At 42.0% G+C, this 21264-nt stretch overlaps 1 protein-coding gene across 2 annotated transcripts in view; it reads left to right on the top strand.

Annotated features, from left to right (window-relative positions):
* Positions 1–21264, top strand: part of DISC1 (DISC1 scaffold protein) — a 211521-nt gene that overhangs the window by 59924 nt on the left and 130333 nt on the right. For both annotated transcript variants that reach the window (XR_008436078.1, XM_053972179.1), the window contains exons 4-6: positions 10134–10284; positions 13916–14045; positions 18267–18502. Coding sequence is in view for 1 of the 2 variants with exons in the window: in XM_053972179.1 (XP_053828154.1) it covers positions 10134–10284; positions 13916–14045; positions 18267–18502 (517 nt within the window). In the remaining variant the exon portion in view is untranslated. The remainder of the gene's footprint in view (positions 1–10133; positions 10285–13915; positions 14046–18266; positions 18503–21264) is intronic.

Below are 21264 nucleotides of genomic sequence, written 5' to 3'. Positions count from 1 at the left end.
GGAAGTTGTGGCGACGCGGGCTGGTGTCCTGCGGCTGGAATTGGGGGCGGTGGTGCTGGCGTGGGAGGGCACAGTGATGTTGGCTGGGGGTAGACTGCAGCATGGAGCGTGTGGGAACCGGGAGGTTGGGTCAAAGGCGTGGCAGAGGCGGCATGGGGGGGGCGGCGGTGTCGCGGTGTGAGGCAGGACTTCCGAGGGTCACAGGGACTGCGCATGCGGGGGGCGTGTCACGGGGTCCGTGTGGTGAGGCATCATGGCGGCCGCCTCGGGGAGCGCAGCAGGGACCGCGTCTGTGGCCACAGAAGGGAACGGCAGGGCGTCGCCGCCCGCAGGGGGTGGCAGCGCCGTGGTGTGTAGCCCTGGGGCGCCACTGCGCGATGGGGGCGAGATGGGCCGCGGCGCTCCGAGCCGGCAGCGGCGCCGCAAACAGAGGTGCATTGGGGGGCTCAGGGGCAGAGGGCTGGGCTGCTGTCGTGGTTCCGGCGGTGGCCGTGGTCCCCAGCGCAGCTGCAGCGGTGGCAGGAACGGGAGGGTTGGCTAGGGATCGCCGCGGAGCGGGGACAGGGCGCGGAAGGCAATCCGGCGTCTGTGCCGCGGAGCTGAGCCACTGGTAGCTCGCAAGCTGGGCTGGGGCAGGGACCGGGTGGTTGGGGAGGCACGGGACCACAACGGTGGGCATGTCTGAGGGGGGCGGTGACAACGGTGGGGGAGCCACCGCGCGGGAGGCACGGGGCGGCTTGGTGGGCTGGACCGCTCCGTCCCGCGGCACAAAGGACGCTGTCGTGGTCAGCACAGTAGATGCGGAATCGGCAAAAGGCACCGGCGGCAAAGAAGCGGCGGATGCCTGCGGGATGTCAGGCAGCGCCAGCGCCACGGCAGCAAGGGGAACATGCGCTGCTTGCAGAAACGTGGCCGCGTGACTCTGCAGGAGGCCGGCGATGGCGGCAGCCACAGACGCACAGCACATGGCTGGGGGAGTGGCGGGACTCGCGGGGGGGAGGGGGGGTACAGCCGGGGCCGCGGGGGGAGGGGGGGCCGGGGCTGGTGCAGCGCCAGCAGCGGGGGTTGTAGGCGGGCTCGCTGGGGCGGAGGCGGGGGAGGGGCCCGACCTGGAGCGGGGGGGGCGAACCGCGGCAACCGGAACTGCAGGGGTGAGGAGTGGGGGATGCGGGGATGGAGGGAGCGGCGGGAGGGGCCGCAGGGTCCGGTGGGGGGGCTGGGGCAACGGACGCTGCGATCACGAGGGCGGGGGGAGGGGCCGCGGACGCCGCAGCCGCGTGGCGCCGGGGGGGGGGGCGGGGGGTGTGCCCCGCTGCGGACTCGCGGCCACATGGAGGGGATTTTCAGGGACAGCATGGTCCGGCTGAGCGGCTGCCGCGGGCTTCTGCTGTGCAGCAAACAGCTCAACCAATGCTCTGCACGCCGGGAGAAGATGAACGCCAGTCAGATTCCGGCGTGAAATATCATTAAAGAGTCTATTTCCAACTGAGTCCCAAAAGTCTCTGGTAAAGACAGCTGAATGGTCCGCATTCGGGAAGTTAACTAGAGTCCATTCTAAAAGGTTTTTTAGCTCTTGCTTAGGTAAAGTACTGTTACTGCAGCGTAAAGAATGCTTAAGTTCCTTATAGAGATCCCAATCAGGGGCAGAGTGGGATTGTCCCATTTTTACACCAGTGTAGCTCACCTCGATATCGCAGGGGCAGGGTCCTCAGTCAGAACTCCGACGTGGGGGGCTGGCCAGGCACTCCAGTCGGCGCTCAGGACTCTGCTTGAGGTCCCCCTCAGAGCTCCGGTTTCAGGCGTCGCTCAGGAACGTCTTTCCGTGCTCGGGGCCTCCAGACTCCACTCAGAGCTTCAGTGTGGGCAGTGCAGAGCAGTGCTCGCCTGTGCTCGGTGCACGTGGCGGGGTGCCACGGCGAGGTTCCTCAGAGAGCTCTAGGTAGCTGCCGCACAGCAGCAGCCGCCTATGCTCGAGGATTGCCAGGCGAATTCCTCCGAGAGCTGCAGGTACTCGCTACCTTGTAACGAATCCCCGTGCTCGAGGATTGCCTCGGCAAAGTTATAGATCTCCGGCTTTCACGCTGCCCAGCAACGATACGCCGTGCTCACGACACCGATTAGGAGGCTACAACTGGTTATTTAGTTACCGTCCATGGAGAAGTCTCCCACAGGTAGAAAAGCTGAAGAGGTCTTCAGACACGTGGGGTTGCTGGTCTGTGGGGGTCGGTCTTCCTCGTTGGGCGCCAATCTGCAGGGATTGCTGGGCTCCAGGACGGTTTGGATGGGTGGTGACGAAGGATCTCTGAAGCCCGGTCTTTAGAGCATATGGTTTATTGTAAAGGATGAAGGGCCCTGCTTGGAGTTGCTAGCCGCAACTCGTGGCAGGCCCAGGGAGAGCGGGGGGAGAGAGAGAGAGGGAGAGAGAGTGTGCCAGGTGGTGTCCAACCATGACAGCGTCCCAGCAGGAGGGTCCAAGAGAGAGCGTCCGGTCCCTCGGCCACACCTTATCATGGGGCTTCAAGGTGGGCTGGGACAGGACTTGGGCCAATGGGGTTACAGATACCTGATACTTCAGGGGAGGGTTACAGGTATGGGATGAACCATACATTGGGGGGTGAGACAGGACATTCCATTTGACCTTAGGATCTATCAGAAGGGGGGATTGCTTTCAACTTGGCTGCATTATTGTTTTCGAGATGCTCAGTGATTAAGGTTTGGTATTTCAAACCTTGTTTTCATCTCGATATCTGTATTCTCTGATTCTTTTGCCAGGCCATCATATTTATAGGGCCTTGCTATTTCATCTTCCCCAACAGGTGTTCAGTACACTAAATTCTGAAATGTTATATATTTTAAGGAGGCAGCAGTTTCCTGGGTTGTATTTGGTGTAAACTGATGGGTGGAAAATGCAGAGCTTGCAGGGAAGCAGAGAGCATGCTTGAGCTGTCCTCCCTCTTAAGAAATCTTGTAGACAGTGTTCTCCATTGCTTCTCTTGAAGAGACTATTTTGAATACCAGGTTTCCTTTCCTTCCCTTTCCTCCCCCACCTGATTTATATATAGTGATGTCTCATTGCTAGGAAAAGAGAAGGAATCTGAGGATAGGCAGCTGATGCTGACTGCAGCAGGGGGAGCTTGTGGCATCAAATGCTACATCAGGTCATTGCTGGATATTTTGGTTATGCTGGTACCTTGAGTCTGTCAGGGAATGCAGGAGACTTACTCTCTTGTAGTCTTCTGGTTGCTAGTCTTTTAAGTGTAAACAGCACCATCATTGGAGGTAATTAACCATCAATAGAGCATCTCAGCAGGAATTAGAAGGGTTTGTCAGCTGTACTAAAAATGAGAAACAGCTGAGGAATACACACAAACCAAGAAATTATGGAGTTGTAGCTCCTGCAGATTTTGGCTGTCCTGCTTTAGGGTGAATTTTGTGGCAGTAGCTTTTGACTCCAAAGGGTGTTCAGCAGCCAGGAATTTGGTTTGTTCCACTGTTCCTCAAGGTGGTCTTGATACTTCAGGAGCAGAGCTGGATTGTGAAACTGCACAAAGTTGCCTTTTTGACTGGAATGGAAAATGTTAAGTGGTGGGTAATACACTTGCCCATAATTAGATTTGCATTTTGCTCTACCTTTTTATGAGCTGAACATGAATGTTTGGCTGTGGCACCCAGAGGGTTATAGCCTTGTCTGGAAAGCTTTAGCCTCTGCTTACTGGCCTTCCCAGGAACTGCTTTTTCCACTGACTGCTGGATGTTTTTAATGGACCCCGGCCCAAATATAATTTTAGTTCAGATTAGGTGTGTGAGCCTTTGGAAGGAATCTCCCAATTGTCCCATCTATTATGCTTTGCTTTGCACTGTAGAGCAGTCTTGTAGTACAATGGGTTAGATTTCTTTCAGGTAAGACCAAGTCTGAAGAAGTGCTGTAGAGCTACCAGAGGGGTTCAACTATCTGTTCTTGGATCCATGGCATTACACTAAACCTAGTTTGAAGTAGGACCTTCTGAAATGCAGATATTGGGGCCCTCAGTACTGAACTGTTTTGCTCTGCAGATGCTCTCCTTTTAATCCACACAGTCAGCGGGGTAGGCTGTTTCTCCTGTGGCTTCAGTGGTATCTGTCCCCAGCCTCATGACTTCTTGGAGTCAGCCTTGCCCAGATGTGCAGTTTGACTTTGCAGTGGCTTTATTTTGCTGTTTTCCACATGCAGGGATGAATGGAAGGTAGAAAAAGTTTGTTCTCTGCTGATGACCAGACAGCACATGGTAAGGGCTAGCTGTTTGACTATCTAAGAGTAATTTGAAGCTGCATTTTACGCATATCAAGAGTCTTTACTTTCTACTGTGTATATGTTTGGTGTGGGAACCCAGGACATCCCTCTGACTTCCTTGGCTGTCTCGAGACCCTGGCAGGGGGCTCGGAGACCTTGGCATGAAGTCAAAAACACCTGTGGCTTTGATTTTAGCCTGTGGAAAAAACTGCCAACTTTGTATGAGGAATTACAAGCCACAGGAGTTTGAGTAGTGTGGTAATTGAAATAACACAGGTTGAAAAAGTAGAATTTTGGGGCTTTTAAGAATGGTATTCAAGGGGACAAGATAGAGAGATTTGGGTGTGTCCTGACCTTCTTCTTCTTCTTGTCCTCCATGTCTTGGTGTGATGGTGACACTTTTCTATTGGTTTAAGGTAAGAGACACACTGTCTAACATAAATGATAGATATTGGCACATTATTGTAAACATAGTAAACATAGTTTTTAGTATAAAATGTAAACAGTGCCCCAGAGGGCAGAACAGAATGCCATGGCCAACTTGCTAAACAGAGCTCAGCAGGTCAGAGAAAGAATGTTACAGATAAGAGAAAATAAACAACCTTGAGAAGCCGACCCTACGCATTCAGACTTATTCTTTGGCTGTGTGGACTCGGAAATATAGACTTTTACACTCTCGGGGTCACCTCAACATCCAGACCCCGAGAGTTTGGAACTATTAAATAGTTAATTATTTTATCCTTAAGAGCAGATAGGTATTCCAGGTGCTTGTAACGCCTTCAGTTTTTATCACAGTACATGTCCTTATGGGTCATATTTGGATATTAATTGATCTGCATTTTCTCCTGCAAGTTATTTTGCAGGAGGCCAGTGCTAGTAACTGGGCTGTAGACACCTTGCTTACTAGTCTGCTCTCCAGAAGTGTTTCAGCCACATATTCAAGCTCCACATTAGACTCCTCAAGTTACCAAATGGGGTATGTGTTTAAATAATTCATATTTCAATTTTTGTGTTCTCTGTTATAATGTATTTTGGACACCAAAAGCATAGAAAGCCTGAGATGAGAGAAGTTTCTGGTGGATAGAAGGGAAGTCTTTTAGCTGACAGACATTAGAGATTCAGGAGCAGAAAGGGGGCACTTTGTACCCTGGTTCTTAGTCTCCTCTCTAAAGTCCTGTTACCGCGTGTGGTTTTGGATACAGGCTGCAAGAGGGGTCTTTGGTTCTGAACCTGGGACTTCTTTGGTTCTTACAAAATATGTAACTATCTTTGGTGCTGAGCATACAAGACTTAGTCATCTTGGACCATTAGAGTTTTTAAGAAAGTGAATGGTGAGGAGATTATGTGTTTCTGGAAGTATCTAGCAGGCAAGAAAAAATATTTTAGAGCTGCAGTGTGTGAGTTATGGTTATCAATCCTACATAAATCCTGTTTTAAGGCCTTCAGATTTTGGGGGGGATGCAAATTACCTTCCCTAGTTGAACTAGCTGAAGAAACACTCTCTGAATATCCAGCAGTTTGTAGAATAGCATGATTGATTATCTTTCCACTTATTAGTGCAGACATAAATGAACAGAAATATATGCAGTACATAGCAAATTAGGTTCTGTCCTTACTGAGATGATTTTCTTAAATGTTTTTTAAATGATGATAAATAGTTCTGATAAAGTGAACCTTTTCTTTGGAGGAATAAAACCAATGTTAGAGTACTTAAAAAGTAGAGAGGTTGCCAGATGTTCTCACATGGTCAATTAGAAGTTACAGAAATTGCTTCCTTTACTCAAAGCTATTACAAAGCATGATCTTTGGAAACACTACTGTTTTCAGACTGCTGCTCGTTTAATTGAGAATAGCAGTTAGTCAGCATCTTCCAGGCCTGTACTATGGGTTGGCTTTAAAGTGAGTGGGATGTCTGAGGTACACAGGTGGTAGTGGATTGCACAGTAATGGCTTGCAGTGGAGGGTAATTTAAGAGTTAACTTTTACTCTTTGGTGTGAAGTAGGAGCTTTGTTTAGGGTATCTGGAGGGCTCTTCAAGGCAGCAAGCTGGCACCAGAATGTAGTGAAATAAAAGGCTGATAAAGAGAATTAGGCCTCATTTTAAATGCTTCTGTAAAACAATGTGTATTGATTACCTGAAAGTTTGTTCATTTAAGAACTTCATCAAAGTGGGGGGATTGCTTTTGGCATGTAAGCTGTCCATTAAGTAACTTATTTTAAAGTGAGAAAGTGAGAGGAGTGAAGTGAGAGAAACTTATTTTGAAGGGAGAGAAAGTATTAAGCGTTTCTTTGTAATGGAGATACCTGAGGGCATGTGGTTTCTTTTGGTGTTTCAGTCTATCAGTAAGTTCTTGGATTCTTTTCTCTGTTGGAATAACTTGTTAAAACACTAAAATGAAAGTAAAAGAAAGTTGTGTCTGTGAGTCTGATGACTTAGCAATAGCGAAGGCCTTCTGTGTCTGTCATTGGTCACCACAGAGAAGAGATCGATACCTGCCCCTCCTCTTCCCCTCATGAGAAAGCTGTAACTACAGTGAGGACTCCCCTCAGTCTTCTCCAGGCTGAACAGACCAAGTGACCTCAGCTGCTTCTCAAATTCCTTCCCCTCAAGACCCTTCACCATCTTCACTGCCCTGCTTGGACACTCCCTAACAGTTCAATGTCTTTCTTATATTGTGGCACCCAAACCAGTTCAATGTCTTTCTTATATTGTGGCACCCAAAACTGCCCCCAGTGCCACCCCATTGCAGAGCAGGACAATCCCCTCCCTTTCCTGGCTGGTGATGCTGTGCCTGATGGCTCCGCAGGCCAGGGTTGGCCCTCCTGGCTGCCAGGGCACTGCTGGCTCATGTTCAGCTTGCCCAGGCAGGGTCCCCAGGTCCCTTTCCATGGCGCTGCTTTCCAGCATCTCATTTCTTCGTCTGTCCATACATCCAGGGTTGCCCCATCCCAGGTGCAGAATCCAGCACTTTCCCTTGTTCAAACAGGGGAATGCATTTGGTTTTTCTGGCCTCAACCCTTAAACTCTGCCAGAGGTACTCCTGAGAGATGTTTGTCTGACCCGAAAACCAACACTGGAGGAGATTTTCTGTCTAACCCTGGCAGTTAGGTTTAGTGCTTCACTATATCCAATGTTTTTTTCACATATCATTTGCTGCAACTCAGCAGCAAATTTGTTTGTTACTGAGTGGCGCTGTTGAGCAGGACGGGAACAGAGAACTCCAGATCAGAAGGCTAAGAAAATGAGCTCTGATTTATTTCAAATGTACTGCTCTATATATAGAGAACTTCGAGAAGACTAATTTCATTGGTCTTAGAGTAAAAACATGTCACACCATTGGTGTGCAGTGAATGACGCACAGTGGCAGAGCATATCCATAAACAATGTGAATAACAAGATAGATTAGAGAATTATTTACATTCTTTCCTAACTGTTTCCCAGGCTCTCACCTGGTTAGAAAACCTTTCTCTTTCTCTCTGACTGAGCTGAGAATACCCACAACTGAGGACTCAAGTTCTAAGAGAACATTCTATTACTGCTTTCTTTGCAGCTTGCTGGCCTGTAGTAGTACTGGAAGTTACCTCAGTCTTTACCTCTGCTAGTCTAAGGAACCCTGCTTATTTCCCTCTTTCACATCCTGTTGGCTAGACTTATGATAATTTCCATTACTTGTGCTTGATCCAGATTTCTTCAGCACTAAAAGCTGGATTGAGCCTTATTTGCATGGTTCCCTGCTCTGCAGCTGGCACTGAGGCTCTTGGGTGTCTCCATGCACTAAAGATATCAGCCAGGTCAAATGGCATGGGTTTCCTTTCCAGGTGAGTATTCTAAAAGCTGAGTGCTGCAGTGTTCAGCTCACTGGTGCTGAAGTCTCTTAAGTCATAACCCTTAAGTGTGATGCTGAAAAAATTAAAGGGTAAAAAATCATTTAGTAGAGAGAGGTAAGTGGATATGAGCAGCCATATTACTTATAAGATGCCAGTGGAACAAATTATTTAGAAACGTCTGTTAGTAGAAACTAATTGAATACTGTGTAGATTGGAATATATGAAGCAGGATGCAGCCAAGACTTAATGAGAGAGAGAGAGAAGGAATCGGCATGTTGGTTCCCTCATCTGTTTTCCTTCCAAAATAGCATGTTTCTAGGGCCAGGAGGGGTAGGATTAGAACGATGAAACAACTGGACACACACAGTTAAGCATAATAATGTCAAAGAGCAACGATGATGTTGTTAAATGGCTATAGAAGGTTGCCACAACTCCCAGGAAGCCCAGTGGTGAATGGTGTGAGTAAAAGGAAGTGTTTCCATGTGGTTTGGCGTTCAGTGGTCATTGGTCACTAGCCAACCCTTTCAGCCCTCACTATTCTGTTTGTAACAGTGGTATTTTTGATGGCTGAGTTTGAAATGCCAAGTGGCATATTAGCATGCAAGTGCTGATATGTTTTTCTGGTCAAAATATGGGGTTGGGAGTCTCAGCTCAAATTTCAGTTTCAATGTGGTGGTAGGGATAGGGTGAATCTGCTTAGCTGAGGAGAAATGCATCACACGTGTGGTTCACCTCCACTACTTTGCAGGGATAGTATGCAGATGGGTACATGAAGGGTAGGGTGTTCATTTCAAAAAGGGCCTTTGGACATTTTGCATGCCGATGGCAACACAAAAGTGAGTTCACCCTGGAGAACAGTGCTGAGACAGGGAAAAGATCTAGTCTTATTAGTAAAGTCTCTGTCTTCATTCTACCCTGTTGGCACAGAAGCAGAATGGAGATCAATACTAATGACAGATTATTGTAAAAATGCATAATTTCTCTAAACCAGCAAACGTAAGCAACTTTTTGTGTTAAATCCCCTCAGAGGATAAAGAAAGAAAATAAGCAATAAAAAGCATGCACAGATGGGTGCTATTCTGATAGTAACGTATTGAAAATGTTAAAAGGATTGCTAATCACACAAAATTGTATGCAGTGAGGTCACAAGCAGAGTACTGAACTGTAAAGGTTTTCCATTTGTGGGTTAGCTCAAAACTCTCTAATTTGACTAATGTATCATCAAAGGTGTTCTGTCTTGAATGGCAGGCTTGTTATCTGTCATGTATGTAATTTTGTTGGTATAGTGGCGCAATAGAAGATACATATAGTCCATTAAGAATTAGTAGTTAGAATGATGTTCCTTTGTTTTCTGCACAAGGACAGAAAACAAATAAGTAACTTAGATAGAGAGGTGGTCACTCTAAGAAATGTGTAGGGTTATGGTACAATCAAAACAGTGTCTTGGGGACTACTGTTATTTTTATTTAAAGTTTCAATTTTTTTTTTGGATGATAAACTGAGCATAATTCAGGAGAGCCTGGAATGTGATAATTGTTTAATTGCTGTAATTGCACGTGCATTTTCTGCTGAAGTACACTGCTATATCATATGCGATTCTTCAGTTCTTGACCTAATAACAATGCAAATTTTTAATAAGGTCAAAATTTAAATATGTAACTGCTGTCTAAGTTTTAAGACAAACTGAAGCAGTGAAAAGTAGCATTTTTCCTAGAATTTGATTCTCAGCTGTTACTCTAGGAAGAGCATGAATGATAACTTTGAGCCAATTCTTTGGAGCCCTACGAAATTAAGGAAGTGCTGGGAAGCCTACAGTTTTGTCCTTGTCATAGAAAAAAGTAGCTTGGCATCTTGGCTATCTGATGTTTTACATTGTAGTCTTGTTGATTTGTCCTTGAGCAGAACAGACTGATACATTTTATGAAAAGAAGAAGAGAGTTGGATTTTACTTTTTGATAGACTGTACCCCCCCCGCCCCCAAGTAAAACATGACCCTTTCATCACTGTTTAACTTTTTTAAAAATTTAATTTCTAGCTGATAAATTTAGATGGAAACTGGAAGAACTGGAGAAGGAGAGAAATTCTTTAAAATTTCAGCTTCCTTCAAGGCATCCCTCTGTTAGCAGTTTTTTGGACAGGTTCATGACTCAAGTTCAGGCAAGATTGCACTGGGCTGCTGATCATTGGTAAGTTTGTTGATTCATTATTGTGTAAAATGATGCTTCTACTTTCCTCAAAATGCAGAATACACTTATTATTATAATAAAGAGTTTTAATGACTGTCTAACATGTCCATATGGAGCTTGTTTATGAAAATCTCACCCTGCCCCTGTGGCAGCAGCTCACTGGCCACAGAGAGCTGCAGGCACAACTTTCCCAGGCATTGTCCTGGGGAAGGCTGTGAGAAGATCAGAGAAAAGAATGATAAACAATTCTTATCTTCACTTGCTGCACCTGTTGTTGTGAACATGTGGAATGTGTTATGGAGATTTGTTTACCAAAAGGTGATTTCTTGATTGGCCAATGGTGATGGTGTTTGGATTTAAGGACAAATTAGGTAAAACTGTATCGGACTGTCTGTAAGGGCGATAGGTTTCTTAATAAGTATAGTATAATATAGAGATTGATCAGCCTTCTGGAATCATGGAGTCAATGCTAATTATTACCCGGTTGGGGATATCGTGCTATGACGTGCCCCCCCATTTTTTTTTCTTTCTACAATTCTTTCAGAATTCCCTTCAGAAACATTGATCGTGATGAACTGGCAAATTAAATTGAATGTTTCTCATTGATGTTGAGTGGGAGTGGGATTGAATCCTTGACACGGCAGCTTGAGCATACAACAGCAACGCAGCTTGAGCGACGCTTCCCTGTGGAGTTAATTCTGATGCTCCCTTTCAGGCAATGAAAGGATATTTAAATATAAAGTAAAAACCAGATTATTTTTTGATATGAATAGATCTTTGGGAGCTTCCTTTTGTGTGCCACTTCTTAGATAGCAATATTGAGATCAGCACTGTACAAAGTCATAAAAATAAATTCTAAACCTCATCTTGAAGGGATAACTTCAAAGACGGGAGGAATTTGAGATGTATCGGATGGCCCAAGAGGGATAGCTTAGGGGAAAAAAAAAAGTCTTTATTTCTTGGTCTGTCTTAATCTGTGCTCCTAGTTACTGTTGTTAGAAGAGGATATTTCATAGGAATTGAAAGCTATTCTCAAATGCAATCACACAAATGAAAGAAGAGAAACCTTTTGTTTTCTGGCAGCTTGTTAATACAAAGGCTGCAGTGTGATAGTCAATACCTTTGCGTGTAATTTTTGACAGATATGAAAATTAGATACAATCAGTACAGATAATATGATTTTCTTTGTGAAATTGGAAAATTTGAAGGTATTTTTAGTCTCTATAACATCTAGTAATAAGGGAGGTTTATAAGAAGCTGCATTCCTTCAGACCTGTTTCCTTCTACCTTCTGAGGCTCTAAGAGTCTGTTTTGCCATTCCTTAAAGATTAGGATACACCATTCTCTATTTTTTTCATTAAGATGTGTTTGGTCTATGCATTAATTTGTAATAATGATTTTGACATTAGTGTTGTCTTCTCTGTCATGGAAATTGAGTCACTAAAGCATCCCTCAGATACAGTTTGCTTATTTTTATCCTGTATAATGTATATATAATGCTTTTCTTTATAAAATAGATGTTATAACGTATTTATGAAAATGTTCCTATTCTTTGGATGATTACATCTGTAACTCTTCTCTTTGTACAAGTCTGAGCAGTGCTATTCTTCAGGGTCAGATGAATATCCTCTTCCCTTTTCTGTCTTGTGCACACTCCTTTCTTTGAGCTTAAGTTCAACTACTTTTGTTGTGACATTGTTTTATTTGCTTGCTTGATTCTTTGTCTGTGGTCTGACTCATTGGTACAGCAGGAGTGTCCTTTGCCTGCTGTACAGGAGTTTAAGTCCTTTCTATTCCAGCAATATTTTTAGATACTACAGTGGAAAACTTCTTCCTCAAGGAAAATTTGTAAGCTTCAGTTTTCATTTTGAATTGGAACAAAACCAATATACCCAAGAAGACTTTTTTTTTTTTGGCCTGGAAAATTAAAAAGATGATCAGAAGATGATCAGATGACTAGATCATTGCAATTTTACTGTAGTCAAGGCAATCTCATCTTTTTGCAAGAAAAATGTGTATGGCAGCTTATTTAAGACATGAAGCCGAAATTCATGCCTCAGTTTTGTTTTAGTTGATTACATTATGAGATGAGTTTTTAATTTGATGTTGACACAGAATATTGGGGGCATGTGGTGGGAACCAGATTTGGTTATGTTTAGCTTAGGAACAGCAAATGCTGTGGTTGTGCAATCAGTCAGGTTTGGTGAGATCAGAGATCTTGTTTGTCTTCCAGCAGTACCAAGGAGACAGATACACATGGAATTTCTGAGAAGGTTCTGAAAATAAACCATGTTTTAATGGATTTTTTTTCTAATTTTTTTCTCAATTTTGACCAGCCACTTGGTCACATTTATTACATAGATCTCTAGGAATGATGCAGCTCCAGCTTGAAGAAGGTAGCTTCAGAGCTGCCGGAGAAGTGTGGTGGGTTGGAGCCACAGGAACCTGTAATGTCTGTAAGGCACAGTGATGGCCTAGCACCTCATAATGGGGATGTCTCTTTGGTGCATGCTGTTAATACAGAAATGCATTTACACTGTCATTATGTCTATCTTGCTTAATGATACCTTTATTAGTGCTGAAGCTTTGTTTTGCTTTTTCAGTACATTCTGCAGCCGACAGAGAGGGAGTAAAGCATGTGTGTCTTTTGATGGTCATGCAGAATAGATGAAAACCTCTTGTTCTACACACTTGTTAAACACCTGTGCATGGAGATCATAATTGCATGATTAATCATGCTTAAACCAGACTTGTGATGCATGTTATATATGTGGTATGGGTGGATTTGCTTTGCAAGATTACAGTGGGAAATCATGCCTCAAAACACTTTGTTTGAGACACAGTATTTTTTAAAGAAGATACTGAAATGGATCTGTACTCCTTATGTGGAGATGTGTGCACTTGTCTCTAAAGATGGACACAGAAACACAATTGGCCTTTGCAAGTGCATGTGCCCTTACGAGGGAACGTGGAAATCAAAATGGGTTTGCATTGTTTGCAGGTGCATTTTGAGAGGCAGATTATGGAATTGATACTTAACAAAATGTGCTGATTACCTTGGAGTCCAGTCATGCAAAGCTTTACAACTGAGGGTTGTACAGATGACTGGGAGGAAGCCCACTGATTGTGATTTTGAAAGAACTCGCTGTGCAAGAGAGAAGTAAAATTTGGCATTGTGGAGCAAACACTCCAGATGATCTCTAATGTAGTCTCCAAAAGCTGACAGAAGCTGCAAAAATGGCTTTGGCAAGTTTCTAAACTTCTGTCTTAAGACATTTTTCTCTGTATTGATAGAAACTACATGCCTTAGTTTTGTCTCTTTCAAGGCAGTGATGGATAAATTTCTTAAATATGATAAAGCTGGGGGAAGCCTGAAGCTATACAAGCTTTCCATTTTCTTTCTTCATCATGTTGTAAAAACAGTGCAAATGTTTGAGATAATAAAGGACGATATGCCAAGGGAAAAAAAATCTCTTGTTCTCTAACTGTATCTGTTTTAAATGTAATTCTGGTGGTGGAGTGTTATGACTCTAAAGGTAACATGTAGCATTCTGATCAGTTTAATCCTTGAGACACTGAAACTCATGAAAACCACTAATTTTTAGTTTTTGTCATGTTTTTTTTTTCAAAGGATTGGACATGAAAAAAATGGTCTTTGTCATGAAAAAGAGCACAGACTTTTGAGATCAACTTCCCAGGAGAGGACGCAGTTTTCGGCCACAAAACGAAACCAGCTTTTTCAAGAAAAGAAACAATTACAGGTAACAGGACTGCAAAGTTGTATAGGAACCAGTGCTGTGTGGGGAAAGCCTTGTAAGCTGTCACACAGAATTAAATAAATTTATTGTAATAGTGACTTTGCTTCTGTGTAGTAATTAGAGCCTTGGCTGGAGTCCAGTCGATAATCTAAGTGATGATTGGAGATGGCAGCCACAGGAATTGTGTTAATCTCATTACAGAAACGCAGAGCTAGAAGGTTTGGTGGCTTGTGTGCATGCTTAAACTTTCATAATTATCTTTTTTAGCATGCTCTTTGTTATAATTTGATGTTTTAATATTACACTGATCTTCCGAAGTTTTTATTTGAAGATGAAAAGTTTTCATTCGTTTCTGGTTAGAATTTACTATAAATACATAATTTAGCTGCTTTTACTCCTGAAAGATGATTGATGCTTCTCATAAGGATGAAGGAATCATCACGGAGCAGTTAGCATTTGCTAACAATAGCTTTACAATGACACGTGATGTCACAACGTGGTAGTTGGCAAATGGAATGTTTCAGGATGGCATTAGTCCAATTTTAAGTCTGCAAGCCTTTTAAGCAAAATTTAGCTTTTTTTTTTTTTATCATCCTTCAAAAATCTCAATGTACTGTCTAGTTATGTGTCCTTTAAACCTTGGTGATCACACTCAGTGATATGGCACCTTGGAGAGCTAATTTTTATTTTTTTTTTCCTGTGGTCTCATCTTAAAATATTTTTTTGTGATATTTTCATTCCTTTGGTGGATCCAATAGTATAGTAATCTCTGTGTGTGTGTACACATAAATTTATATATATAAAAAACCTGCAAAGAAATAGAGAAAAACATTTTATGTGGTCGTTGCAAAATTGTATTTAGGTGAAGAAATGTCTTTTTTTATCCAATTCATCACCTTTGTATTTTTTAGGTTCATTTCATCAACAAGTAAGAGGAGACATAATGTAGTTCAGCATTATCAGTATGCAGAAATTTTTTTTAATCTAGACATCCAAGAACCACCTCAAGATATTGAACTGAAAACTGCTGTACTTAAGACTCCACAACAGCTAATTTTTACACTTGCTCAAACTGAATCTTTATTCTTCTGTAGTTATATTAGGGAAAAATTAACCACACCATTATACAGGTTTGCTATTTATTAGCATTTTATCAAAATTACCAGGAATTCAAGGTTCTGGGGAAGGCTGATCTGTGGTGATTGTTTGCACCCAGGAACCCCTAAAGATTGCTCCTGCCCAAAATCTTGCATGATCAGAAGTAATTTTTTTTTCTTTTTAAATTTTTCTCAGCCCCACTTTTCTTTACTTTTTCTTCTGCTCTCTCTTCTGTTGGTTCTGTGTTTGTCTTCAGGGATTTGAAAACCTGTGGCAGTATCTAGTATCTATAATTTATGTATTGGTATTTCTATTGCAATCTCTACTTCATGGAGACCATCAGTCCATAAGTGAGGCTGGAGGTGTACAGTCAGTAATGATTAGCTGTTGTGTTGGAAATACCAGTTTAAACTCAAATCTGCAAAGTAGAACTCCAGCTTATGTGTAGTGAGATGAATATCATCTGCTGCCCCATGCTGAGACTTTAGGCCCTTTTTGTCTGTCCCTGGAGGCTGACTAAGAGCACGCCAAAGGCTGTTTTGCATTTCTGGAAAAGAATGCAGGAGAATTCCAGTTTGCTGATTAAATTGTCCATGCTCCCAGGAATGCCTGTGAACTATTCCTGAGCAGAGCAGCTTTCTTTCTGTGAATGCAGATTGTGTGCTTCTAGTATCTATTTATATTGTACATTTCAGTACTAAAAGTGTGATTGTAAAACCAGATTCCATTCATCTTGCTTTCTGTTCCCATGGAGGTTGCTTATTGCAGTGATTGCAATTACTATGTTTTCACAGAGTATGGAGGTCTCTGTATTAATAGGGCCTATTAAGATTTTGGCAGTATTCCCAAGCCAGTAACACAGAGACAGAATTGTCCTTTGTGCACACTAAAAGCCTAATTTGAGACTAAAAGGAACAAAACTGATGTTTTTGGTCTGCTGACCTTTCTGTCCTAGACAAATGCCTGTGGGTTGAAACATGGGCCACACCATTCTCCTCTTGCTATGTCTAAAACCAAAGAAGGAGGAAAATAATTGAGGAACCTAGTGTGCAGGACTATTATAAGTTGAAATTTTGGAGCTAGTCAACCTTGGAATATGCAAGGACCATTTTTTGTTCTAAGTGATACTTGAAAAGCTGGTTACAGTGCAGCAAACCTGAAAGTATATTTGTTAATGAAATTTGTGACATGTAAATAACATTTAAACTTCATGTAAATTGCATTGAAAACATTAAAATAATGTTAAAGTTATCAAGTGAAACTCTAAAACGCAAAGAAATGCCAAAGTCTGTTACAGTACATATGTTTCATAAGAGTCTGTAATATTGAAGTATGCCTTTTCCTGGTTCAGATATTCAGAATACTATTTTATCTTCATTACTCAGTATTTGACCCCAGAACCCTCTTACTGTGTGCCACTCAGACCTTCTTTTGAATAGAAATTTATTAATTTGTGAGTAAGCTTCTTTTATAGTATTAATCAACATGGCAATCTTACCATTCAAACCCATTTAATTTTATCTCTGCAACACCATTTTGGGTGTTACTGCCATTTGCTCAGATGCTGAATGGAGAAGTGAATTGCCATAAAAAGCCATATGGTTGTTTCTAACATCAGTTTTGTAATTCCTAGTTATTTACTTATTAAAGATTTGTTTTTTTTCTTTTTCATTTTTATTTTTACTTGGACTGAATGTGATCAGAGTTTGAAATTAAGCTTTGATTTCTGTTGAGAGCCTATAGATAGCATGTCAGAGATTTCTTGCAGGTTGTATAGAAAATTATGAATGTACAATCTGTGGCCATGTGTGGACATAATAGTTTAAATGGCTTGCAAAGTTTCACAGAGACAGTAAGAAACATAGGAATAGAATCATATTCTCCAGTATGGTGTTCAGCTAGTTTGATGACAACTTTTAACTCAGCAACCCAGTTTCCTTCAACAAGTGCTGCTTCCTTGGATGCAAGCTATCTGGTGGGTTTTCAAGGAAAAACCTGTGTAAAGATGATGTACAAATTCATGAAGCTTTTTTTTTTTAACTTTTGGCCTCCTCATTTCAGGAAGGACATAGAGGTGCTTGAGCATGTCCAGAAAAGGGCAATGAAGCTGGTGAAGGGTCTGGAGCACAAGTCTGATGAGGAGCAGCTGAGGGAGCTGGGAGTGTTTAGCCTGGACAAAAGGAATCTCAGGGGGGACCTTATCACCCTCTACCTGAAAGGAGATTGTAGCCAGGTTGGTCTCTTCTCCCAAGTAACAAGTGACAGGAAAAGAGGAAACGGCCTCAAGCTATACCAGGGGAGAGTAAGATTGGACATGGGAGGAATTTCTTCACTGAAAAGGTGGTCAGGCTTTGGAGCAGGCTGGCCAGGGAAGTGGTAGAGTCACTATCTCTGGAAATAGTCAAGAAATGACTTGACATAGCACTTAGTGCTGTGGTTTAGTTGACAGGGTGCTGTTCGGTGAAAGGTTGGACACAATGATCTCAGAGCTCTTTTCCAGCATTAATGATTCTACAATTCTATGATTCTATAAATTGCTCTTGCAACTTTGCTCTTGCAACAAACATCAATATCATAATGCACACAATTTGAACTTGTAGAAAAATGAGTGCAATTGAGGTTGAAGTTCTGTGCATTTTAAGTCAAGGGAAGGATTTGGTGCTTTTAGTTAAAATGAAATGTTAATTATCAGGAGGGCTGGTTAGATAGTAAATGATTCTCTGCTTGCATCCTGTACTTCATGTTTAGCTACCAGTCTGTAGAACAACATTCTGTTGCCATGGGTGATCAGACATTTGCTTTTTTGGTACAAGTTTTTAGCTTGTAAACTTTGGAAATACCCATGTATTTTAAAAGTGAAAGAGGACTGACAGAGGTGTTGGAAGAGGAATGTGAAGTGTGGTGTTGAAGTGGATGTGGTGACTTTCAGAATGCTGGAAGCACTAGAGTTTCTGAATACAACTGACATAAGAATTTTTGTGTCAGCAAGAGGATGTCTCATTAAATGTTTGCTAAATTGGACAAATTTAATTTGTGCTACTTCTGACACTTGTACTGTTTTTTCTTAGGGGCAAATGGGTTTCTTTCATAGGGTTCATAGTAAACTTTGGTTTCTGTTCTATGCAGAAAGAAATTGAAGATCTCCGAACAAGACTGGCCACCTTAGAAGGAAAAGATCAACGGCTGAGAAGAGAAATTGAAGAACAAGATAGGCTTATTCAGTCACAGGACTGTGAACTGGCTGCTTTACTTGGCTGCATTTCTTTGAGAGAGCTGCAGGAAATAAGCAAGGCTTTGGATGACACTTTAGCATCCTCCTATCGAATTCCATTCAGTTTAGATCTTCCAGGAGCAATAAAGAGGTATTTAAATTTCCATTTAGATGTAGAGTGTTGTATCTTCCTGTATGTTCTGCTGAACTGGCTGTCAGTTGTTTTCTTCATCATTGTGCCAGCTAATTACCTGGATTTAGAGTTCTAATATTGATGTACTTCCTCAGAGGAGTTTGTAGTTTTTTGAATGTCTTGCACTTAGTGTTCTCTTACGGTGAAGACCCACCTACAGAAAGCATGTGTGTCCATCAACTGTTAATTCCTATCATCAGCTTACACTGTTTCTTGTTAACTGGTGGAATTTTTTCCCCAGTTGGGTTATGCAGTAATTCAAACATATTTCTCACAGCCTGAAAGTGCGTACTAGATACCATTCCAATAAATATTAGAGATGCTTCTTGCTTCCCTGAACTTGTAATTACAATAAAGTCCAGTGTGATGAGGAGTGCTAGACTCAGACAGAGGACTTGAGGCAGTGGGGAAAAGGATGTAGTGTGAATAATTTTAGGACACTCACAGTTAACAGTAGGTGTTATCCATCCTTTAAATGGATAAGTAGCTAGTCTTGGCAGTATTTTGGAAATAACCTCATCTTTATTTAAAAAAGCAATTGAAGTACTGAAACTGTACTGGACATTGGTGATGGGACTTTGAAAGTGGTACTGTTGCTGTGTCACCAAGAGAAAATAAAATTCCTGTTTATCCTAATGTACTTTCCTTCCAGATAAGCAATAACTGTGTTGCTAGCATTTTTTTATCTCCAATCATGCTTATTGGATTTAGTTTGGTTGTATTAACATTCATGAGAAATTGCTGCTCATGTGTGCTAATTTATACAGATTTTTTTTTAAGTCAGCGGAACATTTTATAGAGGACATATTCTTATCTTTTGACATGTGTTTAAAATTTTAAATTAGGTTATTGGAAATAGTTTCTTGTATTAAGGTTAACTTGTTTTAATAATATACCTGTGTTTCTGAGATTGAGGAATAAAAGATCTTAAGCAGTCTGTCTGAGAAACTGATTTGAGTTTTCTTAGTTTTGGATTTGCTTATGAAAGAATATTCAGATTATTTTTTTCTCTCATTGCTGCTGTTATATTTGGGTTGCACTTACCTTGCTGGGAAATTATTTAAAAGTGAGTTAAATAGTATGGGTTTAGGAGGAATTTTCTCTGAGTTGTTTGCTTACTAGCACCATGAATAGCACAATCACTTGAGAGAAAAAGGGCATTCATTATATTCATTATTCAAAATGAGTTCATGACTGGAATGAAATTTTTTAAATAATTTCTTTCCTCTCTGTTAATTTTTAAAAGATGCAATGAATGAAACTTTTTTTTTTTTTTTTTTTTTTTTTTTTTTTTTTTTTTTTTTTTTTTGTTGGTTGACTTTGTTGTCACCAGTGGTCAGGTGCTTCTGCTCTCATTCCCATAGCTGGAGTTCTGCTGTTGGGACTCTGGTGTGTTGACCTTGGCTGCACACCAAGTGCTCACTGAGCCACTCTATCACTCCCTCTTCTCAGCTGGCCTGGGGAGAGAAAATAAGATGAAAAACAACCCATGGGTTGAGATATGGCAGATAACGCAAAAGCAAAATGTTGCACGCATGCAAACAAAGGTTTTATTCTTCACTTCTCATCATCAGGTGATGCCCAGACACTTCCCAGGAAGCAGGGCTTCAGCACATCTAGTAGTTGCTCTGGAGTTCAAACACTGTAAATAATGAACGCCCTGCTTCCTCCTCCTTTTGTTATCTTTTATATCAGCAGACATCCCAAACATCCTATAGTATGGAATATCCCTTTGGTCAATGGGAGTCAGATGTCCTGAGTATGTCCCTTCCCAGGATTTGGCCTACCCCAAGCCTACTGCTGATGTGGGAGGGCAGAATGTTGGAGAGAGGGTGCTGATGCTGTGCCAGCACACACTGGTGTGTTGTCAACACCTTTCCAGCCACCAATGCAAAGCACAGCACTGTGGGGGCTGAGTTAACTATGGAAAGTTAACTCCATCTCAGCTAAACCAAGTACAGGACATATAAATGCAGTTATTTAACAGTGAGAGTTTATTCAGATTAACAGTGAGCTTAACTGATGGGTGGTTTCTTTTTCAAGCTGTGCAGTCTATCATACCTCAGGTACCAAGATTTTATGTCTGAATCCAGGCCTGCTCTCCTTCTGTAAGATGAAAAAGCATCATGCACATAGTAAGACATTTGGTGCGGATATAACTCCTGTGTGCCTATGAACATCCACCAGATTGTCATACAATTAAACATAGGAGATTACCTTGTATAAACTTCTGCTCAAAGTGAGGCTACAATTTCCAAGTGAGATCAGGTCGCTCAGGACCCTATCTCTCTGAGTTTTGTATATCTTCAAAGATGGAGATTTTGCAGCCTTGCTAGGCTTCCTGCATTTCACCACCCTTGATGTAAACTCTTTTTCCTTTGTCTTGCCAGAATTTCCATGGTTGCAACTTGCATTGGCTTTTTCTAAATCAGTACTTCTTGTGGAAGAAGTATTGTTTATTAGGTAACAGGTTTACATACTTTGTGGATGCTAGTTCAACATATTAGTTTTAAATTCCAAAGTCTTGGTATAGTTAATCTGAAAGAGATTTTTCTGGAAATGTGCATTTGATTTCATGAATAGTTGCAGAGGGGAAAAAAAGTTCTCTAAATTTAGAGCTATCTGTGTGAGAAATAAAGCTGTTACTCATGCACATGTGCTTGAGATTAGTGATTATGTAGAAAGTTCAATATCAATGGACGGTAAATGACAAACTCCTC

Source organism: Vidua macroura, chromosome 3, assembly GCF_024509145.1.
Source record: "Vidua macroura isolate BioBank_ID:100142 chromosome 3, ASM2450914v1, whole genome shotgun sequence".
Classification (NCBI taxonomy): Eukaryota; Metazoa; Chordata; class Aves; order Passeriformes; family Viduidae; genus Vidua; species Vidua macroura.
The sequence above is the reverse complement of the archived record's forward strand: the minus strand, read 5'-3'. Positions and strand labels throughout refer to the sequence as shown.